Consider the following 27,612-nt stretch of genomic DNA (forward strand, 5'->3'; position numbering starts at 1 on the left):
TTTAGTGGGTATATAGCTATATACACATAGTAAAATACATGATGAAGGTTATAGAGGAGATACTCATAGTAAAATATATTTAAGAAATAATAGAAGATATAGTAATAGAACATATCAGTGAAAGAATAGAAGAAGAGATATAGGAATAGAAGAAAGGTATAGGAGATATAGGAGAGCAATAGGACAGGGGACGGAAGGCACTCTAGTGCACTTGTCCTCGCCCCTTACTGACCTCTTAGGAATATGGATAGGTCAACCGTAGATAATCTAAGGGTAAAGTGTTGGGGGTTTGGGGATGACACTATGGAGTCCGGTAATGAGTTCCACGCTTCAACACCTTGGTTACTGAAGTCATATTTTTTACAGTCAAGTTTGGAGCGGTTAATATTAAGTTTAAATCTGTTGTGTGCTCTTGTGTTGTTGTGGTTGAAGCTGAAGTAGTCGCTGACAGGCAGGACGTTGCATAAAAACAACCACAGATCCCTCACAAATGCTCTGAAGGCTATTAGCTATATCTGAACGTTTCAGCCACCAAGAAGTTGATATCTGGAATATAATTCCCTGGCTACTTCATAGCCAGTAAGAGAAAAGAAGACTTCTGTGTCATAACATCAGAATATCACATTGCAAAATGCCAGAATTTTCCAAGCAGAAAACATCTAGTCTCCTCCTAAGATCCCTGAAAATATGGCCAGAAATTATAACATTGAAGAAGAAGGCAGGAGATACTAAACCCAGTTCAATAAAAATATTGTTGTAGTCCTCAGCTATGCTGTGTCCAAAGAAATAAACCCTGCAAGGGCTTTGCAAGATGTCTTGGTTCACACACCTGCTAAGATCAAGCTAGGTTCTCAGTCTGCCAAAACTTACTTTGCCAATCGTGTTTTAGCTTAATATAAACGGTTTGCCATAAAGTGTGAAGCCAGGTATTTATTTATTTATTTATTAGTTGGACTTGTATGCCGCCCCTCTCCGAAGACTTGGGGCGGCTCACAACAAGTAAAAACAGTCACAACAATCCAATTAATTAAAATATTAACGATTTAAGAAAAACCCCATGCAAACACACACACAAGCATACCATGTATAAATTAACGTGCCCAGGGGATATGTTTAGTTTCCCCATGCCTGATGGCAAAGGTGGGTCTTAAGGAGTTTTCGGAAGGCAGGAAGAGTAGGGGCAGTTCTAATCTCCGGGGGGAGTTGGTTCCAGAGAGCCGGTGCCGCCACAGAGAAGGCTCTTCCCCTGGGACCCGCCAACCGGCATTGTTTAGTTGACGGGACCCGGAGAAGGCCCAGTCTGTGGGACCTAATCGTTCGCTGGGATTTGTGTGGCAGGAGGCGGTCTCGGAGATACAGTATTCTGGTCCGATGCCATGAAGGGCTTTAAAGGTCATAACCAACACTTTGAATTGTGACCGGAAATTGATCGGCAGCCAATGCAGACTGCGGAGTGATGGTGAAACATGGGCATACCTAGGTAAGCCCATGACTGCTCTCGCAGCTGCATTCTGCACGATCTGAAGTTTCCGAACACTTTTCAGAGGTAGCCCCATGTAGAGAGCATTACAGTAGTCGAACCTCGAGGTGATGAGGGCATGAGTGACTGTGAGCAATGAGTCCCGGTCCAGATAGGGCCGCAACTGGTGCACCAGGTGAACCTGGGCAAACGCCCCCCTCGCCACAGCTGAGAGATGGTTTTCTAATGTGAGCTGTGGATCGAGGAGGACGCCCAAGTTGTGGACCCTCTCTGAGGGGGTCAATAATTCCCCCCCCCAGGGTGATGGACGGACAGATGGAGTTGTCCTTGGGAGGCAGAACCCACAGCCACTCCGTCTTATCCGGGTTGAGTTTGAGTCTGTTGACACCCATCCAGGCCCCAACAGCCTCCAGGCACCGGCACATCACTTCCACCGCTTCGTTGACTGGGCATGGGGTGGAGATGTAAAGCTGGGTATCATCGGCATATTGATGATACCTCACCCCATGTCCTTGGATGATCTCACCCAGCGGTTTCATGTAGATGTTAAATAGCAAAGGGGAGAGGACCGACCCCTGAGGCACCCCACAAGGGAGAGACCTCGGAGCCGACCTCTGACCCCCCACTAACACCGACTGCGACCGGTCAGAGAGGTAGGAGGAGAACCACTGGAGAACAGTGCCTCCCACCCCCAACCCCTCCAACCGGCGCAGAAGGATACCATGGTCGATGGTATCGAAAGCCGCTGAGAGATCGAGGAGCACCAGGACAGAGGATAAACCCCTGTCCCGGGCCCGCCAGAGGTCATCCATCAACGCGACCAAAGCGGTTTCCGTGCTGTAACCGGGCCTGAAACCTGACTGTCGGGGACCTAGATAATCGGCTTCTTCCAAGGACCGCTGGAGCTGGAGTGCCACCACCTTCTCGACAACCTTCCCCATAAAGGGGTCCAGGGAGGGCTTCTTGAGGAGGGGGTTACTCAAAGTAACTTGAACCTTACACGTCCCCTAACATTTCATTACAAAACTAGGTAACATCAACAGCAGGATTATCTTGTCCTATTCCTCTGTAGCTGATAAATGTCTTATGTATACAATTATATATACAGGGCATGAAATTGACTTTGAAAAAACTAAATTACTTTCCAAAACAGAAAATGTATACAAAAGAATAATCATGGAAGCCATAGAGATAGAAAAACACCCCCTCAGCATGAACAAACGAGATGACACGTCCCGCCTACCAGAGATTTGGAAACCAGCCTTAAACAAAAAAACATATCATAATCATCACCATGTCAATCCTTCAACTAAATGTGATTCCACCAACCAATCAAATCATTAAAACATAGCCACCCAATCTATTTGCTACATTCAAACCAAATCTCCACCCCCACCACTATATATAAGGAACAAATGGCAGTTGCAAACAAACTATATTTACAGCAGCACGAAGCTTATAACTTCAGCCTGATGATGGTGAATGTGATTTCACCGAAACGTCGCTTAGACACTCAAAATATTACACGGGGCAAAATCCGAACTCAGAACAATCTACATATATATATACTGTATATACCTTATACAATTTCAACACATACTTGCCAATTAGGAAAATAAATATATCAATCTGGAAAGTGAGATATTAAATTTCTAAGGCATCTCAAATGCCTAGCTTTCTTTTCTGAATCCTCATAAGCAAACGGAGACGGCTTTTCCCGTGTAATTTTTTTTTCACTCTATCATTCCCTAAAATCTAGAGCAATTTTCCCATGGAAGGGAATTTCGCTTCCATTGGAAACCTGGTTTTGTTTCTTTGAAGGCAGCACACTTGGTGGAGCATATCACTGCCTTTGGGAAATTGATTAAGTTACAAAGCGGTCTTTTACGTATCAGGGGGAAAAAACATTAATTAGAGTGCAAACAAAAACATCTGTTCCCCAAGGGCGTCAGACCAAGGCTCATTTATCCAACAGGTGGATTTTAAATACCTCAATAATCTTTGGTTTGGAAGGGAAGAATAGCTGACTTCTCCAATGGCTAAGCAGTTAATTCTTCTGAAAAAGAAAGAGATTACCTGTTTGCACCTGGGGGAAAGGATTCTAACTTTCTTTAAAAAATTTTTTTTACTGATTTTGAAATATAAAACACACACACAACATACAACAGGTGCTCGGTGATTAGTGACTGCCACCAGACAACATTCGTAGCCCTCCACCAAAATGGGGGCATATTTTGTATATACCATTTTAACTCAAGAGCAATACTGTATATCTATTTACATATTATAAAGTGATTCCAATTTATTCCTTGTAACTTTGTCTTGAATTCTACTGACCACGAATCCTCTTACCTTGTCCCATCAGTTCCCACAGATCAGTTTCATTGGCCGAATTCATCCTTTTATACTCTTATCGGAGAGGGGCGGCATACAAATCTAATAAATAAATAAACAAATAAACAAATAAATAGACAGACAGACAGACAGACAAACAGACAGACAGATAGATAGATAAATAAATAAATTAATCTCAAATTGAATATGATCCACCATATACCGGTACCAGTTTTGTATTGCATCGTGATCACTGTACAGTTGTTTGGAATCTATAGTTTTGTCTACTCTGCTTCCCCGAAATAAGTCATCCCCGAAAGTAAGACATAGGAGAGGTTTCGTAGAATTGCCTAATATAAGGCATCCACCGAAAGTAAGACGTAGGAGACGTTTTGTTTCGCAGCATTCCCGAACAGAACATGTATAACATATATTTGAAGAAAGTATAATTGTTGTACAGTGGTACCTCAAGATACGAACCCCTCGTCTTATGAACAACCTGAGATACGAACCCGGGGTTCAGAAAATTTTTGCCTCTTCTTACGAACTTTTTTCGTCTTACGAACGCCAAACCCAAACTTCCAGGTTTGGCATTCGAGAGGCTGCTGGGGAGCCCCCCGGCTGTTTTAAAAGGTGACAGCCAGGCGGCGGGGCTTCCCAGCGGCCTCCCGAACCCCGAAATTTTGCCAAACTTCCCGGTTCGGGAGGCTGCTGGGAAGGGCCCCCCCCCCGGCTGTTTTAAAAGGTGACAGCCAGGCGGCAGCGTTTTTTTGCGGGGGGGTTTTTCTTGTTGCACGGATTAATTGACTTTACATTGTTCCCTATGGGAAACAATGTTTCGTCTTACGAACCTTTCGTCTTACGAACCTCCCCCTGGAACCAATTAGGTTCGTATCTTGAGGTACCACTGTACATGGAAATAATGGTACGGTAGTAGTAAGAAATTCTTGATGGGATTCACAGTTTGTCTGGTTGTGCTGGTTCGTGATGACAACCACTGTACAGTATATAATGAATGTTCAATTTTTTTGTTTAGCAATAAATGTGAATTCTTTTTCATGGAAAAAAAATAAGACATCCCCTGAAAGTAGCACATCTTTGGGGGCAAAAATTAATATACGATGCTGTCTTATTTTTGGGGAAACAGGGAATGTATACGGCTAGACCTCTTTTCTTTTGGTCAGCTAAGCAAGTGTACATTCTACCTAACTTTGAATTCCGTAACAATTTTTTATTGAACTTTTTAATATGTACCCGAAGACTTAATAATAATAACCAAGATGCGATTTAATTTGCCGGAAGAACAAGGAGACACAATTCTGCCAATGTATGTCTACTCTGCAGAAAATAAGAGCAAAAAGGAGTGTTGGGGGGCAAGCTATCCTTTCGTGAAGACCAATTTCATTGCAATGAGTCACCTCTAATGAGTTCCCCGGAGTGCTTGTCTGTTTATCACACTTAATTGTCTTCTTTTCTACTGAGGCTACTTTAGTTAAGACAATATAACGTAAGAGAAATACCAGCTGCCGCTTTGCAGCCTGTTGAGATCCAATTATTTCTCTATCAGACACTGTCCATGACTGGGAAATCGCTAAATTCAAGTTATGGGTCAATTGGAATGGTCATTTTTAGCTTCAGCATTTTCCCCTAAGTGTCAAGCCGAAGCCATCGTTTTGAGTTAGAGACTTTGGTCTGCCACAAGTAGAAAGGTACTGTGGGAATTGGGGAGGTGTGGTTGCATAAGAGGGAAGGATACTAGCCATAACAAATTTATCTTATTTATTTACTTTGTTTATTTATTTATGTTTGTCGAACAATTATAGGTGGTAGTTTGACTGCAGAAAATACGACTTCAGCAACAGAGTGGTCAATGTCTGGAATGTACTACTTGACTCTGGTTTCTTCCCCAAACTCCAAAAACCTTAACCTTAGACTGTCTACAATTGACCTCTCCCCCTTTCTAAGAAGTCTGCAAGGGGCATGTATAAGTGCATCATTGTGCCTACCGTCCCTGTATTACTCTCCTATTGTCTAATTTACCTGTACCTGCTTTGCTTATGTTTATGTTTATACCAATACCTGCTATCTTGTACATGTTTTTGACAAACAACCAAAATTACATCTAATTTTCTCTTCCTCCCCCCTCCATCCCGGTCACACCTTTCCAGCTCGACAGTACAGTTGCACACACAATTTTTTTTTAATGTACCAAGGATGCATCCAAGACCTATGTGGAACTTAGTTAAGAAGTATCAATTTTATTAGAAGCTGATGCCCGTCAGTTTTCTTTCCCCAGATATGATGTTTAAAAAATTAGGATCTGGTAGGAAATTAACAACTCTCATTGCCAAAGCCAATAGATTGACAGAGTTGAAAGGGACCTTGGAGGCCTTCTAGCCCAACCCCATGCTCAAGCAAAGAAAATCCCTATACCATTTCAGACAAGTGCTTGTCCAATCTCTTCTTTAAAAAAAAACCCCACAACTTCTGGAGGCAAGACTTAGCTCTGCAAAACATACCTCCACCGTGCCCACCTCTCTTGGGGAGATTATATGACGTGTCACCTGCACAGACTTAATCCTGCAGCAACTATACCCTTCTCTTCTCCTTTTCACTGTTTTGCCTTTTTTTTAAAAAAGAAGAAGGAGGAAGGATGCAATTAGAGAAATTAAAAAGAAACTCTTGTTCCCATGAACCCTTAATTCTTTTCTGTCCAGGTCCAAGCAATGCCCCCATCACAAATCAAAGTTGGAATGTGGTTGTGGTCAACCTATCAGTTAGGAATGTTGTTTAGAATGAAGGCCCCATCCACCTTTCAGCTCCAAACTGGGCCAACTTGAATGCAGGTCAGAATGCCTGAGGATACAAAACATCTAATCACATCCAGGCTTGACATTTTCCTTGAAAGCCACCTCCTCCACAAGGATAAATCTTCTGGGCTTTTGAATGCACGATTGCAGAAGAGAAGCACAGTAGGTGATGTATCCACCTACCTGTAGAAGCTTCGGAAAGACAACTTAAACCGAGCTTCTCCCCCTGTGATCACTTTCAGGTAAGAATAACTGAGTCATTTTACCCCTTATTTTGCCATTTCTGCCATTGGAATAGATTTATACTGGTGACGTTGGACATCCCTGTCTTACTCCCTTGTTTATTTCGAATTTCTCTGTATTATCCCCGTTAATTATCACTCTTGCCTTTAGTGTAGCCTCTATTGTTTTCTCAAACTTCCCTCCAAATCTCATATTTCTAATTTGTTGGAACAATAACAGTCTGCCAATTAATATAGTTGAAAGCTTTCTGAGCATCCAAAAATATTAATGTTGCCGGTTTTTCAGAGTGTAATATTGTAATATTTGTAATATTCCAAAATGTTTAGCACTAGCCTTGTGTTGTTCCTGATTTGTCTTAAAGGAAGAAAACATTTTTGATCTAAATGTATTATCTGATTAACTATTATTTCCAATCTTTCTGGCATCACGGTTTCCAAAATTTTGTAATCTGTGTTCAGAAATGGGATTTTTCTGTATTCTTTTATTTGTTTAGGGTCTGTTCCTTCTTTTGGGATAAGGTATGTATAGACTTCTGTCCAGGAATCTGGTAATTTAGCTTTCTCCAGTACATCATTATACACTTTTAACAGTATCCACTCAAAATCTTCATAAATATTCTTGTATACCTCTCCTGGCAAACCATCTGGTCCTGATGTCTTATTGTTTTTCTGTTTTTGTATTGCTCTTTTTAATTCTATTGCTGTAGTCTCTTTATTTAATATCTCCCTCTGTTCATCATTTAATTCCGGCATCCTCTTGTCTTTTAAGTATTGTCTTATCCCTTTTTCATCTCTCTTCTTTTTTGTACACCTCCATTGACATTGATCAATATTCATGTGAGTTCTTCTTACATTGCTTTACTTACGTGTTGGATTTTGTCTTACTTACGTGTTGGATTCTGGTGTCTCTTTCTGGTCGTGCCCTCAGAATAATCCTTTCCTTTTCTTTTTGTTATATTTCTTCCTTGCTTCCTACCTCTGATTCTATTTCTTTAGTCTTCAGCTGCCATTCTTCCTGACTTCTAAGTTTATTTTTTATTTATTTTATTTTATTTGTCCAACAAGTTTAGGATAGTAGTTTGTATAAACATAACATAACATAAGTAAAAAGTGATGATAAAAAAAGGACAGTAGGACAGGGACGATTGGCACAATGGTGCGCTTATGCACACCCCTTACAGACCTCTTAGAAACAGGGAGAGGTTGACTGTAGACAATCTAAGGTTAAAGTTTTTGGGGTTTGGGGAAGAAACCACAGAGTCATGTAGTGCATTCCAGGCATTGACCACTCTATTGCTGAAGTTGTATTTTCTGCAGTCAGGTTTGGAGTGGTTTACATTTACAGTGATCCCTCGGTTAGCGCTGGGGTTACGTTCCAAGACCTCCCGCGCTAACCGATTTCCGCGTTATACTGGATGCGGAAGTAAAAACACCATCTGCGCATGCGCGCCCTTTGTTCCATGGCCGCACATGCGCAGAAGGTGGAGCGACGCAAGTTCGGAGGCTGGCAATGCAATGGTGATTTTTCCGGGCTCCTCGCCGCTACCCACAGGGCAGCACTGGCGGCAATGGCAACCCTCCCTCCCTCCTTCCCTCCCTCCTTCCTTCCTTCCTCTCACCGGCTTTCTTGGGGAAGCGCTGGCGGCAATCAGCAATCAGTATGACGTCATCGGGCGGGAAAAACCGTGGTGTAGAGAAAAAAACGCGGACTTATTTTTTAATTAATATTTTTTGAAAAACCGCGTTGCAGCGTTTCGCGCTAATCGAGACCGTGCTAATCGAGGGATCACTGTAGTTTGAATCTATTACGTGCTGGCGTATTGCTGCAGTTGAAGGTGAAGTAGTCATTAACAGGAAGGACATTTTGGTGTATGATTTTATGAATTAGATCAGATCGAAGGCGACATAGTTGTAAATTGTCTAATTGCAGTATTTCAAGTTTGGTGGAATAAGGTATTTTGCTGCGAGCAGAGGAGTGAAGGACTCTTCTTCTTGTGAAATATTTCTGGACTCTCTTGATTGTATTAATGTCTGATATGCAATGCAGGTTCCAGACAGGTGAGCTGTATTCTAAAATTGGTCTAACAAATGTTTTGTATGCTCTGGTTAACAGTTTAGTGTTGCCAGAGAAGAAGCTAGGTAAGATTAGATTAAAAAGTCTTAGTTCTTTTTTGGCAACGTTGTTAAAATTTTTCTCTGCTGCTATTAATTCCCCTCTGTTGCTACTCTCTTCTTCCACTCCCTCCAGTTGGTCATACAGTGGTCCCTCGATTTTCGCGATCTCAATCTTCGCGAAACACTATACCGCGATTTTTCAAAAAATAATAAATTAAAAATACGTCTGCGGTTTTCTCTCTTCCTTCCACTCTTCTCTCTCTCTCTTTCCTTCTCTCTCCCCTCCACTTGCCCACGAGAAGAAAAAAAGCAACCTCTGCCGGGCAGCTCCCCTTGTGCCCTCGCTTTGTGCCTGCCTCTTGTCCCTCTCTTTTGGGGATTTTTTTTTCTTTTCTTTTTTCGCCTTTGGTCTCCCATTACTGTAAACCTGCCGCTTGGCCGCCGCCGAGGAGAAGCGCGGGGAGGGCGAGAGAGGGAGATCGTGGCATGCGAGGTCCCTGCAGAGCAGAGGGGGTGGCTGAGGCGCCGGAGGCGTAGCGGCGGCAGGCGAGCTTGGAGCCTTGCTTCAAGGGGGTCAGACGCAGCCTCGGCGAGCCAAAGGTTTCCGCGGCTCTGACCCAGAGCAGGAAGGGCTGGTGGGGGCGGCGAATCCACCTCCCCAGCCACCGGCTCCACCATCTGCGCATGCGCGGCCATGGGAAAAAAAGGGCGCGCATGCGCAGATGGTGTTTCCACTATATCGCGAAAAATCGATTATCGCGAGAGGTCTTGGAACGTAACCCTCGCGATAATCGAGAGATCACTGTACAATTCTTTCTTGAGCCTTGTCTATATTGTTGATCTTAATTTTGCTCCCCTCCCACATTACTATTATTCCTTCTGGGACTAGCCACTTAAATAATATGTTTCTCTTGATCAATTGTTTTATTTTTATTTATTTATTTATTTATTTTGTCCAATACACAATAATACACAATGAAGGTTAGAGAGGATATAGTAAAGAAGAAATACGAGATATAGGAGAGACTAAAGGACAGGGGACGGAAGGCACTCTAGTGCGCTTATGTACGCCCCTTACTGACCTCTTAGGAATCTGGAGAGGTCAACCGTGGATAGTCTAAGGGTAAAATGTTGGGGGTTAGGGGATGATACTACAGAGTCCGGTAATGAGTTCCATGCTTCAACAACCCGATTACTAAAGTCATGTTTTTTTACAGTCAAGTTTGGAGCGGTTAATGTTAAACTTGAATCTGTTGTGTGCTCTTGTGTTGTTGTGGTTGAAGCTGAAGTAGTCTTTGACAGGCAGGACATTGCAACATATGATTGTGTGGCGAAGAATAGCTCTTCCCTCCAAATCGCCACTTACTTTGAGGTTTCCTTCACCGATAGAAGCTTCCCTTCTCACCAAGAATCCAAAGTTCATTTTTCTTCAGGCACTTATCTTCTGTATCTACTTCAAATGACAGTCTGTTAAATATATCTTTGCATTGTCAGCTGCTGGGGCTTATCATGGCTTCGAGTCTTCTATCTCGCAATAGCAGGTACATTCATGCCCAGCTTAAGTTTCATTGCAGTGGGTGATTGATTGCCTGTCACTTTCCTGCGCCCCAGTCTTCCTCTTTATTACATGTGGCTCTCTATGAAGTCACCACTTGCATTTTTTCAAACTGCTAGGTTGGCAGAAGCTGGGACAAGTAATGGGAGCTCACTCCGTTACGTAGTACTAGGGATTCCAACTGCTAAACCGCCAACCTTTCAATCAAGAAGCTCATCATCTTACTACTGAGCCACTGCATTCCTATGGACATGCTATACGTGATAACAACTCCATTTCTCATTTGTTCCTTCTTAAAATACCGTGTGGTCTTCACCGCAGCTTCAATTCAGCCATGAAGATTTTATTCAACAACCACAAGTTGCTGACGTCCGTGTGGAACAGCAGGAAACTTGGTGGATCGGTCCTCCATGCTGTGAGGCTGTTTACATCTCTTAATCTTTCTGAGTTTGAAGCCATTAATCGAGGGGACAAAGAGGTGCCAAAGTACTTTAATTTCGCAGAGGACGTGCTAGATAAATGGTCTAAAATTGAAAAGGTAAGGTTCCTTCTGAAGAATTTTAGAGGAGGAGGGTTCCTGGTTGATGTGCAGTCCGTATCTCATTTTTTGATTTAAACAATTTAAAAAACATAGAAACATAGAAGTCTGACGGCAGAAAAAGACCTCATGGTCCATCTAGTCTGCCCTTATACTATTTCCTGTGTTTTATCTTAGGATGGATATATGTTTATCCCAGGCATGTTTAAATTCAGTTACTGTGGATTTATCTACCACGTCTGCTGGAAGTTTGTTCCAAGGATCTACTACTCTTTCAGTAAAATAATATTTACTCATGTTGCTTTTGATCTTTCCCCCAACTAACTTCAGATTGTGTCCCCTTGTTCTTGTGTTCACTTTCCTATTAAAAACACTTCCCTCCTGGACCTTATTTAACCCTTTAATATATTTAAATGTTTCGATCATGTCCCCCCTTTTCCTTCTGTCCTCCAGACTATACAGATTGAGTTCATGAAGTCTTTCCTGATACGTTTTATGCTTAAGAGCTTCCACCATTCTTGTAGCCCGTCTTTGGACCCGTTCAGTTTTGTCAATATCTTTTTGTAGGTGAGGTCTCCAGAACTGAACACAGTATTCCAAATGTGGTCTCACCAGCATTCTATATAGCGGGATCATAATCTCCCTCTTCCTGCTTGTTATACCTCTAGCTATGCAGCCAAGCATTAGATTGGAATGCAATACGTTGTCAGCCCCAAATTTTAAGCAAATCATGTAGTGGTGGTTTTTTTAAAGTATTTAAGTATTAAGCGAGGGGAAGCATGGAAAAAAATATATTTCTTGTATTGTACAATTCGCAAAGAGCGCATGAACTTCAGCCAATGTAAATTTGGAAAATATAACTATAATTCACATCTCACTACTTAACCTGATAACTTGCGTGCTTAGTTGGATTTTTTTCATTTATTTTTAATTATTCATCTTGCCACAAGGCAACTCTGAGCAGCAGTTTATATTAAAATGAAACCATAAATATAGATGTAAATGTATAAAATCGCATTACAGTTGCAACAAATGAATGCAACTTTTTCTTCTGCCCAGGTGAGATTTCTCTTCTTAAGATAGTTTATCTTAACTTTTAAAATTTTAAATGGTTTATTTAAAATGGTTTGCATTTTTCTTTTCTTTTTTGTATTTTTTTAAAGAATAGCATCACATAAATAAGGAAGAGACTTACAAAAATTATAAATTCAAAAATATCAGAAGTAGCATGAATACGTGTTACAATTTCCTGCATCAGTTTGGAACTTTAAAAAATAACTAAAATAAAATTGGTCAAGACTCTATGATAATTAACAGCAAAAACCAAGGTGATATAAATTATAAATCCAAATGAAGATAGTAACTATTTTAAGAATCCTATTCCTACGGAGAATAGAAGAAGGAGACTAGGAAGATATTCTTCTTTAAGAATAAGAACGAAGAAGAACACAATAAGAAAATAAAAACAGCTGAATCCTGAAAATCCACTCCCTGCTCACTAGATTCTTTTAATGTTTCTAAAATATTCATTTTATTTTAAACATTTATCTGGCAGCTCATCTTCTAATGAAATCTGGGCAGCCGTCAATCATTAACTTAAAAAACAGAAACTATAAAATCAAACAGATTAAATGCTATTCTTCTTCAATTTTACCCAATCTTCCAGATGTGTGAATTTATAACATCCAGAACTCTGAAGCTCACAATGATCCATTCTGGAGATGAAATCCATAACTCTGGAAGACAAAGCTGTTCTGAAATTTTATTAGGCCCAGCCTGCTTTCCTCTGTTCTCCTTTCTCGTTCTACAAACTAAAGACGTAACTTTTGGTTGGCCATCCCTTCTTCTATTGTCTGGTTGAACCTCCCCAGATCAGTTTCCTTAATACGGTGGAGAAAACTATGAGCATGGCATAGAAACATAGAAACATAGAAGATTGACGGCAGAAAAAGACCTCCTGGTCCACCTTGTCTGCCCTTATACTATTTCCTGTATTTTATCTTAGGATGGATCTATGTCTATCCCAGACATGTTTAAATTCAGTTCGTGTGGATTTACCAACCACGTCTGCTGGAAGTTTGTTCCAAGCATCTACGACTCTTTCAGTCAAATAATATTTTCTCATGTTGCTTCTGATCTTTTCCCCAACTCACCTCAGATTGTGTCCCCTTGTTCTTGTGTTCACTTTCCTATTAAAAACACTTCCCTCCTGAACCTTATTTAACCATTGAACATATTTAAATGTTTCGATCATGTCCCCCCTTTCCCTTCTGTCCTCCAGTCCAGACTATACAGATGGAGTTCATTAAGTCTTTCCTGATACATTTTATGCTTATACTTTATGCTTTTATGCTTTCAATATTGTTTTGCAGGATGGAGGGAGACCCCATCATCCAGCTCTCTGGTGGATTGATGGAAAAGGAGGAGAATTGAAATGGAGCTTTGAAAATCTGGGCTTTGTCTCCAGGAAAGCAGCCAATGTACTCGCGGGATCCTGTGGTCTGCAGAGAGGAGACCGAGTGATCCTCATTCTGCCTCGGATCCCAGAGTGGTGGATCCTAACCGTGGCATGTATTAGAGCAGGTAATACCAAACCAACATCTAAGCATTGGAAGACCTATTCAGGTATCTCAAAGGAATTGCTTTCATCCTTGAAAAATGGAATAGCAGACTTGGACTAAAAAAATTAAAAGATTGGACTGGAAAACTTGAAGGTTTTCTAGTCCAACCTGCTGCTCAAGTAGGAGACTCTAGACCTATGATGGAGCACCCACAACTTCTAGAGGCAAGTTGTTCCACAGGTTATTTTGTCAAGGAATTTCTCCTTAATTCTAGATTGCTTTTCTCCTTGATTAGTTTCCACCCATTGCTTCTTGTTTTACCCTCAGGTGCTTTGGAGAATAACTTGACCCTCTCCTCTTTGTAGCAGCCCCATAGATATTGAAGCACTGCTATCATGTCGCTCCTGGTCCTTCTTTTCATTAAATCAGATATACCCAATTTATGGCATAGGCTTTCCATGTCCAGAAGATGACTATCTTTTAATACCCTTTGCTCTAAGCAACAGAGTAGAGTAGAGTAGAGCAGAATAGAATAGAATTCTTTATTGGCCAAGTGTGATTGGACAATGGACACACATAGAATTTGTCTTTGGTGCAGATCCTCTTAGTGTACATAAAAGAAAAAGATACATTTGTCAAGAATCATAAGGTACAACACTTAATGATAGTCCAGGTACAAATAAGCAATCAATTCATATTAGCAATCCGTCAATATAATTCGTAAGGATAGAAGCAACAAAGTTCCAGTATTACAGTCATTAGTGGGAGAAGTTGGGTTGTAGGATGGGGCCCTGAGGAGGGTGTGAGTAAAATACTACCTACGGTACCTTAAATGGGCCCCTCACGCCCACATGAGATCACCAAGTTCACATGCCTAGAAAGATCTAAGGTATTTTCTGTGGCTGCTACATGATGTAATATACTAGGTTGCAACAACAGAAGGTTGGTAGGGGAAAGATTGAAGGGGGAGAATTGAGCAATGAAAATGCTGTTGTTCCTTTCTACCTTTGGCTCCTTAGAAAACTGTATAAAAGCTATAAACAGTTAGACATCTTTGCATCCTGCCATGATTTGTCTCTATTTCCCAACAGTGGGTGATGGAAACAATGAGAAGATTAATAGTAGGGCAGACTTAGTAAATAGTTTGACAAGGGGGGAATTATTTGTTTAGCAGAGTGATGGCGTTTGGGGAAAAAAACTGTTCTTGTGCCTAGTTGTTTTGGTGTGAAGTGCTTTAAAGCATTGAGGGTAGGAGTTGAAACAATTTATGTCCAGGATGTGTTGCACATACTCCTGATCATTTGGAGGATGATGAAGTTATTGAGGACTCGGATTCAGATAGTGTTTATGAATTAGTGGGGGGCCCGGGGTTACAGGTAGTAGAACAGGTGGGACCCCGGCCAGCCACAGGATGGGGCTATGAGTTCAGGATCTAGTGAGGGAGAATCAGACACTCGCTGGGTTAACCCTAAATTCAGAAGGGCCCAAAAACGTAGAGAGCAGAGGTCTGGAAGAAGATATTAAGGAGAGGAATGGGTTAAATATTGTAGTGATGTATTTGGCACATCAGGGGGTCAGTGGAGAGGAAGGATGGAGTTTCAACGTTGCCGAAAGGAAAAATGGATGTGTTTTTGCCACGCTAAAGTATGCTAAAGTATTTTGTATTGTTATCAGTCAGTGCTACTGTTTTTTCAAAGTTATGCTGTTAGGAAAATAAATCTTGTTTAAGTGAAGCAGAAGGAGGAATGTGAGAAATGCAGCTAAGAGAGAGATAACGGACCGAGTGCTGTATGGAATGTGTTTGAATTACAGGAGACCAGAGAAATCAATGGAGTTTTTTTATTCATGAAATGATGCATTTAATAAGAGTTATTTGTAATGGCTAAATTTCTACCAGAAACCAGAACAGGATGCAGGGGTCTGTAAATATTTTCACGGCCCTCTTTTTGACTTGTGCAGTGTACAGGTCCTCAGTGGAGGCAGGTTGGAAGGAACTGTTTTTTCTGCAGTGCAGTCCTGTACACCCAAAAAGCCTGGGATTAAAGGCCTTTTGGGCCCGTTCGGCGAAAGGGCTGTGACAGAAGGGCTGGACCTAAGAGCTAGGGGCCGTTTCAGCCAAGGAGAAAAGGCAGCGCTGAATTGTTGGTGGCAGAACATTGGGAACCAACCAGGTGTGGCCAAGTGGAGGAGATGAACAGTCATAAACCTGGTATCCTAGTTCAGTCATGTTGAACCTTTTTTCCCTCGGGTGCCGAAAGAGCGTGCGTGCACATTCTGTTTCCCAACTTCGGGTGGGCCCAGCAGGCTCGTGTTTCGCCCTCCCCAGGTTCCAAAGGCTTCCCTGGAGCTGGGAGAGGGTAAAAAAGCCCTCCCCATTCCCCAGAGGTTCTCTGGAAGCCAAAAACACCCTCCCAGAACCTCTGTGTGAGCCAAAAATCAGATGGCTGGCACACACATGCACGTTGGAATTGAGCTAGGGCAACAGCTCGTGTGCCAGCAAATATGGCACCTGTGCCACTAATGAGATAGGTTCGCCATCACTGTCCTAGTAGGTTCTTCATCTGAGATGGGTTAAGTTCTCCCTTACCTTCTCACTGCCTTCAGTGTCCTGCCTCTGTTCTGTCGAGCTCTCTGTAGAATCCTCCTGAAAAGGCACAGATACAATTTCAGACACACACCCGTTTGAAAATTCAAAACAATGTTCTTTATACTGAAAATGCAAATAAATGAAGCCCTCTTTTGGTATAGCAAAGAGCACTCATGTCCAAACAAACTGGTAATTTGTACAAGTCCCTTATCAGTTCTGTGATACTTAGCTTGCAGCTGTGAGGCAATTCACAGTCCTTCTTCTTTCACAAAGTGAAACACACTTTGCTCTGGTTTAGTTTCAAAGCGGGGGGAAATCAGCACACAAAGGTCGAAGGCAGTAAAGCAGTCACGAAACACAACGATCAGATAATCCTCCACAATGGCCAAACCCACAGGCTGCTATTTATAGCAGCCTCACTAATTACCACAGCCCCACCCAACCACAGGTGGCCTCATTTTCTTTGATAATAATCTCTCAGTTGCTGCCGCCTATGCATCGCTCTCCGCATGCGTGGCTGTATCATTAACTCTTGTTCCGAATCCAAGGAGGAGCTAGATAATTGATCTCCTTCTGAGCTGTCTGCCCCACTCTCCTCCTCCCTGTCACTCCTGTGTTCTTGGTCAGAGGAGCCTTCATCAGCAGATTCCACTGGGAGCAAAACAGGCCTGCAGCATGTGGATGTCTCCCCCACACCCACAGTCCTTGGGGCAGGAGCTGGGCCAGAGCTAACCACAACAGCCTCCAGGCTTCCCTAAAGTCAGAATGATGGATGGAGGAACGGTGCCATAAAATCTCATCCTCCATTCTTGCTTTCGGGGGATGGAAGGTGACTTTCAAAGCTTCTGGCGAATCAGCAACCTTGTTAAAACAGTTATGTATTTATTGACCTTGCCAGGGATCATCTTTATCCCAGGGACTCCATTGCTGACAGCCAAAGACATCGAGTACAGGCTCCAGGTTTCCAAAGCGAAAGGCGTCATCACGAATGACTCGTTGGCCCCTGTGGTGGAGACCGTCTCTTCGGCATGTCCTTCTCTGCAAACCAAGCTGTTGCTCTCCGAGGGCAGACGAGAAGGATGGCAACATTTCAAGGAGCTGTTTGAGTAAGGGACAATGAGGAACAGATTAACAGAGTTGGAAGGGACCTTGTAGATCCATGAGGGTGAACCTATGGCACGCGTGCCACAAATGGCACGCACAGCCATATTGGTGGGCATGCGAATTCTGGTCCAATGCACATGCACCCACTAGCCAGCTGGTTTTTGGGCCTTCTGGGCCCACTGGGAGTCAAGAAACAGTCTGTTTTCAGGCTCCAGAGGGATTGGGAAAGGGTTGTTTTATTATTATTATTATTATTATTATTATTATTATTATTATTATTATTATTAATTAAATTTGTATGCCGCCCCTCTCCGAAGACTCGGGGCGGCTCACAACAGTAACACAAAAACAATATAACAGTGAGACAAATCTAATATAGAATAGAATAGAATAGAATTTTTTATTGGCCAAGTGTGATTGGACACACAAGGAATTTGTCTTTGGTGCAGATGCTCTCAGCATACATAAAATAAAATATACATTTGTCAAGAATCATGTGGTACAACACTTAATGATTGTCATAGGGATCAAATAGGCAATGAAGAAGCAATATTAATAAAAATCTTAGGATATAAGCAACAAGTTACAGTCATACAGTCAACATGGGAGGAAATGGGTGAAAGGAATGATGAGAAAAACTAGTAGAATAGAAGTGCAGATTTAGTAGAAAGTCTGACCGTGTTGAGGGAATTATTTGTTTAGTAGAGTGATGGCATTTGGAAAAAAACTGTTCCTGTGTCTAGTTGTCTTGGTGTGCAGTGCTCTGTAGCGACGTTTTGAGGGTAGGAGTTGAAACAATTTGTGTCCAGGATGTGAGGGGTCAGTAAATATTTTCCCCACCCTCTTTTTGACTCGTGCAGTATACAGGTCCTCAATGGAAGGCAGGTTGGCAGCAATTGCTTTTTCTGCAGTTCTGATTCTCCTCTGAAGTCTGTGTCGATCCTGTTGGGTTGCAGCACCAAACCAGACAGTTACAGAGGTGCAGATGACAGACTCAATGATTCCTCTGTAGAACTGTATCAGCAACTCCTTGGGCAGTTTGAGCTTCCTGAGCTGGCGCAGAAAGAACATTCTTTGTTGTGCTTTTTTGATGATGTTTTTGATGTTAGGTGACCATTTTAGGTCTTGAGATATGATAGAACCTAGAAATTTGAAGGTCTCTACTGTTGATACTGTGTTGTCTAGTATTGTGAGAGGTGGAAGGGTAGAAGGGTTTCTCTTAAAGTCTACCACCATTTTTACGGTTTTGAGTGTGTTCAGTTCTAGATTGTTCTGGTCACACCACAAGGATAGTTGTTCAACTTCCCGTCTGTATGCGGATTCATCATTCATCATAATATTAAAATAAAACATATCTAAAAGCTCTCCCCAAGCTTCAGAGCCATTCTATCAGCCTCGGAAGGGCAAAAACGGCCTTCCCCCACTCCCCTGAGGACCTCCGGAGGCTGGAAACCTTCCATTTGCTGAGTTCGGAAAACCGATTGGCAGCCAGTGCAGACCGTGGAGTGTTGGAGAGATGTGGACATGCGTGGGTAATCTCATGACTGCTTGCTTGGCTGCATTCTGCACAATTTGTAGTTTCTGAACACTCTTCAAAGGTAGCCCCATGTAGAAAGCATTGCAATAGTCGAACCTCAAGACGATAAAGGCATGAGTGACTGTGAGTAGGGACTCCCTGTTCAAATAGATTGACTAAATGCCATCAATTCATGGGTCAAATTCAGCAGGATTAAACAGTCAAGCCACTCCTACCCGTTCACATGGCCATCAAGCCACACCCACAAAATAAGCCACACCCACAGCGTGGCAGTAAAGAAAAATAACTGGTGAGTGTTCTGTCGGGCTCTCTGGTAGAATCCTCCCAAAAATTCACAGGTACAAATTTCAGACACACACACGTTTGAAAAGTCAAAACAATGTTCTTTATAACGAAAATTCACTTAAACCAAGCCCTCTTTTGGTATAGCAAAGAGCACTGGTCTCCAAACAAATTGGTAATTTGTACAAGTCCCTTATCAGTTCTGTGATACTTAGCTTGCAGCCGTGAGGCAATTCACAGTCCTTCTTCTTTCACAAAGTGAAACACACTTTGCTCTGGTTGAGTTTCAAAGCAGGGAAAAATCAGCACACAAAAAGTCAAAGGCAGTAAAGCAGTCACGAAACACAACAATCAGATAATCCTCCACAATGGCCAAACCCACAGGCTGCTCTTTATAGCAGCCTCACTAATGACCACAGCCCCACCCAACCACAGGTGGCCTCATTTTCTTTGATAATAATCTCTCAGTTGTTGTTGCCTATGCATCGCTCTCCGCATGCCTGGCTGTATCATTAACTCTTGTTCTGAAGCCAAGGAGGAGCTAGATAATTGATCTCCTTCTGAGCTGTCTGCCACACTCTCCTCCTCCTCCCTGTCACTCATGTCTTCTTGGTCAGAGGAGCCTTCATCATCAGATTCCACCGGGGGCAAAACAGGCCTGCAGCATGTGGATGTCTCCCCCACATCCACAGTCCTTGGGGCAGGAGCTGGGGCAGAGCTAACCACAACAGTGAGAATGTTACATGAGTACATGGTATTCCAGAAATCGGTGAATGTAACTGCTCAAAAAGATTTGCAGCCTGCAGTATTTGAGGTCCCTTTGAGCTCAGCTTCTCCATGCAACAGCGAGCAATCAAAATGTAAATTGTGAAGGAAGTGCTAAAGGTAAAGCAGTCATTCAGCAATCTACTTCCTGGGGGAAGAAAGACAAGCAATAACAGACACTCTGGGAGGGGGGGTGCTTTTCAAATAGTGTGAAAATAAAGCAAGCAGGTGCTTAAAATGAATAACCCATGTCCTTTACCTTTATGAGTTCCACTTTCCCCCAACATTATAGCTCAGAGAGGCATTTAAGTCTGCAAATGAAACACCTACCTGGGAATAATTCTCAGCAACACTCAGTTTTTATTTCCAGTCAATACACATTAGACTCTGCTCTGAATTTCTGGCATATAATTACTCTATGCAGGCAGGGAAGGCAACACGAGCCCAGAGATGGTTAACACTCTAGATCAGTGATAGCAAACCTTTTTTTCCTCGGGTGCTGAAAGACCATGCGTGTGCGCTATCGCACATGTGCTAGTGCCCACACTCTTAATTCAATGCCTGGGGAGGGCAAAAACAGCTCCCCCTACGCCCTGGAGGCCCTCTGGAGACCAGAAATGTCCTGTTTCCAAACTTCTGGTGGGCCTAGTAGGTTCATGTTTCGCCCTCCCCAGGCTCCAAAGGCTGCCCTAGAGCCAGAGGAGGGTAAAATCCCCATGGAGGCTTCCTGGAAGCCAAAAAATGCCCTCCCAGAACTTCTGTGTGAGCCAAAAATCAGCTGTTTGGCACAAACATGCATATTGGAGCTGAGCTAGGGCAACAGTTCACGTGCCACCTGTGGCATACGTGCCATAGGTTCGCCATCACTGCTGTAGATCAAGGGTGTCAAGCTCAAGGTCCAAAGGCTGGATCCGGCTCATGGGTTGCTTATGTCTGGCCCACAGGGCCAACCTGGAAATGAAATATCAAAGGACCGGCCCCATGGTGCCTCTGCTGACCAAAATGGGCTACAGGGAGGGGGCCACTGCAAGGCCTGTTTTTGGCAGTTTTTGCAGGAGACTGTGAAGGCCAAAACCGGGGTGGGGGCCATAGTTCCTTCTAAGCTGAGAGGTGAGCAATCGCTCACTTAAAAATAATCATCAACTCAGAGTTTTCCAAACCTGCCCAGAAGCCGAGAGGGAAGGAGAGAGAGAGGAAGAGAGGAAGAGAGAGAAACAGATAGAAAAAAGAGAGGAAGGAAAAGAGAAAGAAAAAGAATGGGAGTAAGGAAGAGAGAAAGAAAATCAAAATCTAGTTTGAAACTAGCTCAACTATTTAAGTGGCATTTTGATATTGATAGAGTTGCCCTATTATGAGCTCACTGTTATAGACATACAGTACAGTATTTTATTTTGAAATTCTCTGAGGCAAAACAGGGTGGGTTTTTTATTTGTTTGTTTGTTTGTTTGTTTATTATTTCTGTGCCGCCCAGTCCCAAAGGGACTGCCGCTCAGACACTATACTTTTCCGCCCCCCCCCCCCAAAAAAATAGAGGGAACACGGGTGGGGGCTGCGTATTTGGGGGGCATTTAGGCCGGCAGAGTGCTGCAGGAGGCGTCTATCTCATCCCCCCAACTCCCTGACACACCCACACCCACGATGGCCCGCGAAGGACAAATACAATGTTGATCCAGCTCTCAAAGAACTCAAGTTTGACACCTCTGCTCTACATAAAATATCCCTCTAGGAGTGATGTGATCAGTTAATCGGTTAACCTGGTTAATCCATTTTAATTTTTTTTTAACTGAGAAGGATGAAGTGTTGGGATTCCAAACAGCATCCCAAATTAAATCAGAGTCCGAGACGTAGCATTCCTCAAAGTTCCAATTTATTAACAGAGCCGTGTTGGCACATCTGTGAGAAACCCGAATCTAAAGCTACCAGGGTTTCTCCACACACTTTAAAGTTCATTCCCTTGTTCCCATATCCCCAAGTTCACCATGTTGACCATACGCCTTTTGCCAACGTGTCCGTTACTCCCATCAGCTTCCGAGCAGGTGCTGAACAAAGGATGACCTTGAGAATCTAGAAGGAATTTGTGTTATGAACTATAAAGCCCTACATGGCATCGGGCCAGAATACCTGCGGGACCTCCTTCTGCCATATGAGTCCCAGCGACCAGTTAGGTCCCACAGAATCGGCCTTCTCCAGGTCCTGTCGACCTGACAATGTCACTTGGCGGGTCCTAGGGGAGGAGCCTTCTCTGTGGGGGCCCTGGCCCTCTGGAATCAGCTCCCCCCAGAGATTTGTTCTGCCCCCACCCTCCTCGCCTTCCATAAAAGCTGTGCTGCCAGGCTTAAGGCCATTAGACCCTTGCCCCCTGGCCGACAAATGTAGTATCTTTGGCGGTGGGAGTGGAATGAATGGTTTTAAATGTTAGTAGAGTTTTAAAGGGTTTTTTTTAAGTGAAATTAATAGGATTTTTAGATTTGTACATTGTATATTGTTTGCTATGTTGTGAGCGGCCCCGAGTCCACGGAGAGGGGCAGTATACAAATCCAATTAATAAATAAATAATAAATACGGTAAATAAATTTGTTACGGCTACATCTCTATAATTCTCATGCAACAGCCTGTCCCAAATTCCCAAAACAAGGCCAAAGGCTTCAATAACCGATGGCTTCGGCCTGACATGTACTTTCTTCCCGTTCATAGCTTATGTCCTTCTTGGGTCTTTTTCAGGGCAGCTCCCTCCAGCCACAACTCTGTTCAAACCCGGAGCGATGATCCAATGCTTATATACTTCACCAGTGGAACCACAGGTTCTCCAAAGATGGTCGAACACTCTCAAACCAGCTTAGCCTTGGGCATGGCCCTAACGGGAAGGTATCCTTCTTAATTTTCTTTGCAGGTCTTGAACTTGGATCCAATCAACCATAATTCAGTCTATTCAATCTCTTGGAGTTTCATGCAAGGCCTCTGGAGAAGAAGACAATTGCCAACAAAGATCCAATGACCTCTTGAACCCTGTGGAAAATTTAAGGCCACCTAAAAATGAGATGAGATTGTGTTTGTTTGAAGGCAATCCAGAATCCCACATAAAATGTCTTTGTCTCGCAGGTATTGGCTGGACTTCAAACCTTCAGATGTCATGTGGAATATATCCGATACTGGTTGGGTGAAGGGGTCCATGGGAGGTATCTTCGGCCCCTGGCTTCGAGGAACCAGTCTCTTCATACACCGCATGCCACAGTTTGACCCAAAGGAGATCCTAAATGTAAGAATTATATAACCAATCATTTGAGTGAGTGTATTTTGACCTTTGATACACTCAACAACCAGTGCCTTTCTTGGTCCATCGGTCTGCTGGTTTAAACACGAACATAATGTTGTATTTTGGCAGCTTGAAACCAACTTCCAGAGGAGGTAGAGGGTTTACCATCATTAACTGATTTTAGACATGGTTTGGGATTAACACAGGTCCATCTTCCAACAGAAATTTTAAAACATGAAATTAAAAAAACCTCAAAACGACAGACACAATGGATCATGAAGCCTTTTTCTACAGTATGGATATTATAGTTTTTGTATACATTCCTATTATTATTATTATTATTATTATTATTATTATTATTATTATTATTATTATTATCCACAAAAACAGTAATGCACAGCAAACAAGATTGATATGCTGGATTTCGTATCACAATATCACACGTCAAGCACTTCCCAAGTGTCTAGGACTGTGTGATGTATTTTCGTATAATGCGTGCAGATCCAGGTATGCAACTGACAGATCGTGATTTTGTCAATGTTTCTTGTTTTCAAATGCTGGCTGAGGTCTTTTGGCACAGCACTTAGAGTGCTGATTACTACTGGGACCACCTGTACTGGTTTATGCCAGTCATCGTAGTTCGATTTTAAGATTATGATATCGGCTACGTTTTTCTTGTTGTTTTTCATCAATTTGACTGTTACCAGGTATAGCGACATCAATGATCCACACTTTTTTCTTTGAGGTCCGGTGTATTGTGTTCCAAAACCTTGTCAGTTTGAATTCGAAAGTCCCAAAGTATTTTGGCATGTTGGGGCTTTCGAATTCAAACGGACAAAGTTTTGGAACAACATTATTATTATTATTATTATTATTATTATTATTATTATTATTATTATTATTATTATTATTTTTATTTTTATTATATTTATTTTATTATATTTGTATGCCTCCCCTCTCCGGCTAAAACAATAAAGAAGACAATGTAACAAATCTAATATTAAAAACAATGTAAAAACCCCCAATTTAAGAGACCAATCATACAAACAAGCATACCATGTATAAATTCTATAAGCCTAGGGGGAAGGAAACAATTATTATTATTATTATTATTATTATTATTATTATTATTATTATTACAATACAACACAGCAATTAGATCACTATGCTGGATTTCGTATTTCATCACCAGTCTGGTGCTTCCCAAGCACCTAGGACTGCGTGATGTAGTGGCAAATTATGTGTGCGGATCCCCATTGCCTTTTGCAATTGACAGATGGAGATTTTGTCAATTCTGATGGTTTTCAAATGTCCACTGAGATCCTTTGACACTGCGCCCAGCATTCCAAGGGCCACTAGGACCACTTTCACTGGCTTATGCCAGAGTCGTTATTATTATTATCAAGTAAGCTTCTTAAAACCCACCTCTGTCGTCAGGCATGGGGGAACTGAGATATTCATTCCCCCTAGGCTTCTACAATTTATGTATGGTATGTTTGTATGTATGATTGGTTTTAAAATAAGGATTTTTAGCTGTTTTAGTATTGGATTGTCGCATGTTGTTTTTACCACTGTTGTTAGCCGCCCCGAGTCTACGGAAAGGGGCGGCATACAAATCCAATAAATAATAATAATTATCATCATCATTATCTTTATCATTATTAAAATTATTTGCCACCTATCTCACCACGGGCTACTCGAGCAAAATCCAAAAGGTAATAGCTTCACCCACCTTTAACCCAGGAAGAGCGTTAAAGAAAGAGGTAGATGCAATTCCATCATTTTCATATCTACTTCTTCCTCCTTCCTTTTTTCCTCTCTTTAGACATTATCCAACTACCCAGTGACAACCATGTGTGCAGCTCCTACAGTCTACAGTATGATGGTACAGCAGGACCTACCCAGGTAGCTGGTTATCAGTTAACACTTCTGTATGTTTGATTGATTGATCAATGGTGAGGCCAAAGGAATCTATCAAACTAAAACCTTCAGAGAGTTTGTTGCCTACTGGAAGTTAGCAATATAGAACAGAAAGCTCATCTTCCACTCTTCAAGGTCACTAGGCTTTCTCGGCAAAATTGTAACCTCGCAAACTTATACAGGAGATCCTCAACTTTAGAATAGAATAGAATTCTTTATTGGCCAAGTGTGATTGGGAACACAAGGAATATGTCTTTGGTGCAGATGCTCTCAGTGTAGATAAAAAAATATATACATTTGTCAAGAATCATGAGGGACAACACTTAATGATTGTCATAGGGGTCAAATAATCAATGAGGAAACAATATTAATAAAAATATTAAGGAAACAAGCAACAAGTTACAGAACTGCAGAAAAAACAATTGCTGCCAACCTGCCTTCCATTGAGGACCTGTATACTGCACGAGTCAAAAAGAGGGCGGGGAAAAATATTTACTGACCCCTCACATCCTGGGCACAAATTGTTTCAACTCCTACCCTCAAAACGTCGCTACAGAGCCCTGCACACCAAGACAATTAGACACAAGAACAGTTTTTTTCCAAACGCCATCACTCTACTAAACAAATAATTCCCTCAACACTGTCAGACTTTCTACTAAATCTGCATTTCTATTCTACTAGTTTTTCTCATCATTCCTATCACCCATTTCCTCCCATGTTGACTGTATGACTGTAACTTGTTGCTTATATCCTAAGATTTTTATTAATATTGCTTCTTCACTGCTTATTTGACCCCTATGACAATCATTAAGTGTCGTACCACATGATTCTTGACAAATTTATATTTTATTTTATGTACATTGAGAGCATATGCACCAAGACAAATTCCTTGTGTGTCCAATCACACTTGGCCAATAAAAATTCTATTCTATTCTATTCATACAGTCATAAGTGAGAGGAGAGGGGTGATAGGAATGATGAGAAAAAACTACTAGTAATAGTAGTGCAGACTTAGTAAATAGTTTGACAGTGTTGGGGAAATTGTTTAGTAGCGTGATGGCGTTTGGGAAAAAACGGTTCTTGTGTCTAGTTGTCTTGGTGTGCCGTACTCTATAGCGATGTTTGGAGGGTAGGAGTTGAAACAGTTTGTATCCAGGACGCAAGGGGTCAGTAAATATTTTCTTAGCTCTCTTTTGGACTCTTTTTATAACAGTTCATTGAGTGACCATTCGAAGTCACAATGGCACCGATAAAAATGACCGATGACCACTTCTTACACTTATACTTGCGGCATCCCCAAGGTCACATGATCAAAATTCAGATGCTTGGCAACTGACTCAAGTTCCTGGATCATGTGATCCTTTTCTGCGACCGTCTGACAAGTAAAGTTGTTAAGCAAATCACTGTAGTTATCAAGTTAGTAACACAAGGTTGGTAAGCAAAACTCAGTTTCAATGGGGAAGCCAAGTTTTGCTTAACAACCTTGTGTTACTAACTTAATAACTACAGTCTTACAAACTTAATTGGTTCCGGGACAAGGTTCTGGGACAAGGTTCTTAAGGTGAAAAGTTTGTAAGACGAAACAATGTTTCCCATAGGAATCAATGGAAAAGCGATTATTGTGTGCAAGCCCAAAATTCACCCCTTTTGCCAGCCGAAGCGCCTGTTTTTGCACTACTGAGATTTCCCTGAGGCTGCCCTCCGGACTTCTGTGTTTTTGCGATACTGCAGGGGAATCCAAGCAGGATAATCCCAGCATTCCAAAAACAAGCGCTTCGCTGGCAACGGAAGTCCGGAGGTGGGGTTTCCCAGCAAAGGGAGCATCAGTGAAATCGCAGCATCGCAAAAACACCAAAGTCCTCAAAACCCCACCTCCGGACCTCTGTGTTTTTACGATGCTGCGATTTCACTGATGCTCCCCTCACTGGGAAACCCCACCTCCGGACTTCCATTGCCAGCGAAGTGCCTGTTTTTGCACTGCTGGGATTCCCCTGTTGGGATTCCCCTGCAGCATCACAAAAACAGCGGTGGAGGTGGGGTTTCCCATGGAGGGGAGCCTCAGGGGAATCCCAGCAGCGCAAAAACAGACGCTTCTCTGGCAACGGAAGTCCGGAGGCGGGGCATCCGAGCAGCAGCGGTGGGTTTGTAAGGTGAAAATAGTTTGTAAGAAGAGGCAAAAAAATCTTAAACCCTGGGTTTGTATCTCGAAAAGTTTGTATGATGAGGCGTTTATAAGATGAGGTATCACTGTACAGTGATTTGCTTAACAACAATGGCAAGAATGGTCATCCAAAGGAACAAAATTCACTTAATAAATGTCTCACTTGCCAACAGAAATGTTGGGCTTAATTGTGGTCATAAGTTGAGAACTTCCTATATACAACATTTCTGTCACCAATCTCTTCAGTCCTTCCCTTGTCTCTCTTCAGGAAAACTGCCAATTGTATTACTGGTAGTGGTTTATTTTAATGTTTTTTAAAAAAAAAATGAGTTCCTTTTTTTAACTGAGAAAGATGAGTATCACTTCTG

The 27,612-nt window shown here is 42.2% G+C and overlaps 1 protein-coding gene across 1 annotated transcript in view; it reads left to right on the forward strand.

Moving 5' to 3' along the window:
• Positions 1-6,517: 6,517 nt before the first annotated feature.
• The window catches only part of LOC139172276 (acyl-coenzyme A synthetase ACSM4, mitochondrial-like), a 33,132-nt gene continuing 12,037 nt past the window's right edge, over positions 6,518-27,612 (forward strand). The window contains exons 1-7 of the mRNA XM_070761224.1: positions 6,518-6,866; positions 10,858-11,074; positions 13,447-13,657; positions 17,121-17,328; positions 22,632-22,775; positions 23,010-23,166; positions 24,989-25,068. Of these exons, the coding sequence (XP_070617325.1) occupies positions 10,871-11,074; positions 13,447-13,657; positions 17,121-17,328; positions 22,632-22,775; positions 23,010-23,166; positions 24,989-25,068 (1,004 nt within the window). The 5' untranslated portion in view covers positions 6,518-6,866; positions 10,858-10,870. The remainder of the gene's footprint in view (positions 6,867-10,857; positions 11,075-13,446; positions 13,658-17,120; positions 17,329-22,631; positions 22,776-23,009; positions 23,167-24,988; positions 25,069-27,612) is intronic.

Source organism: Erythrolamprus reginae, chromosome 9 (genome assembly GCF_031021105.1).
Source record: "Erythrolamprus reginae isolate rEryReg1 chromosome 9, rEryReg1.hap1, whole genome shotgun sequence".
NCBI classification, from domain to species: domain Eukaryota; kingdom Metazoa; phylum Chordata; class Lepidosauria; order Squamata; family Dipsadidae; genus Erythrolamprus; species Erythrolamprus reginae.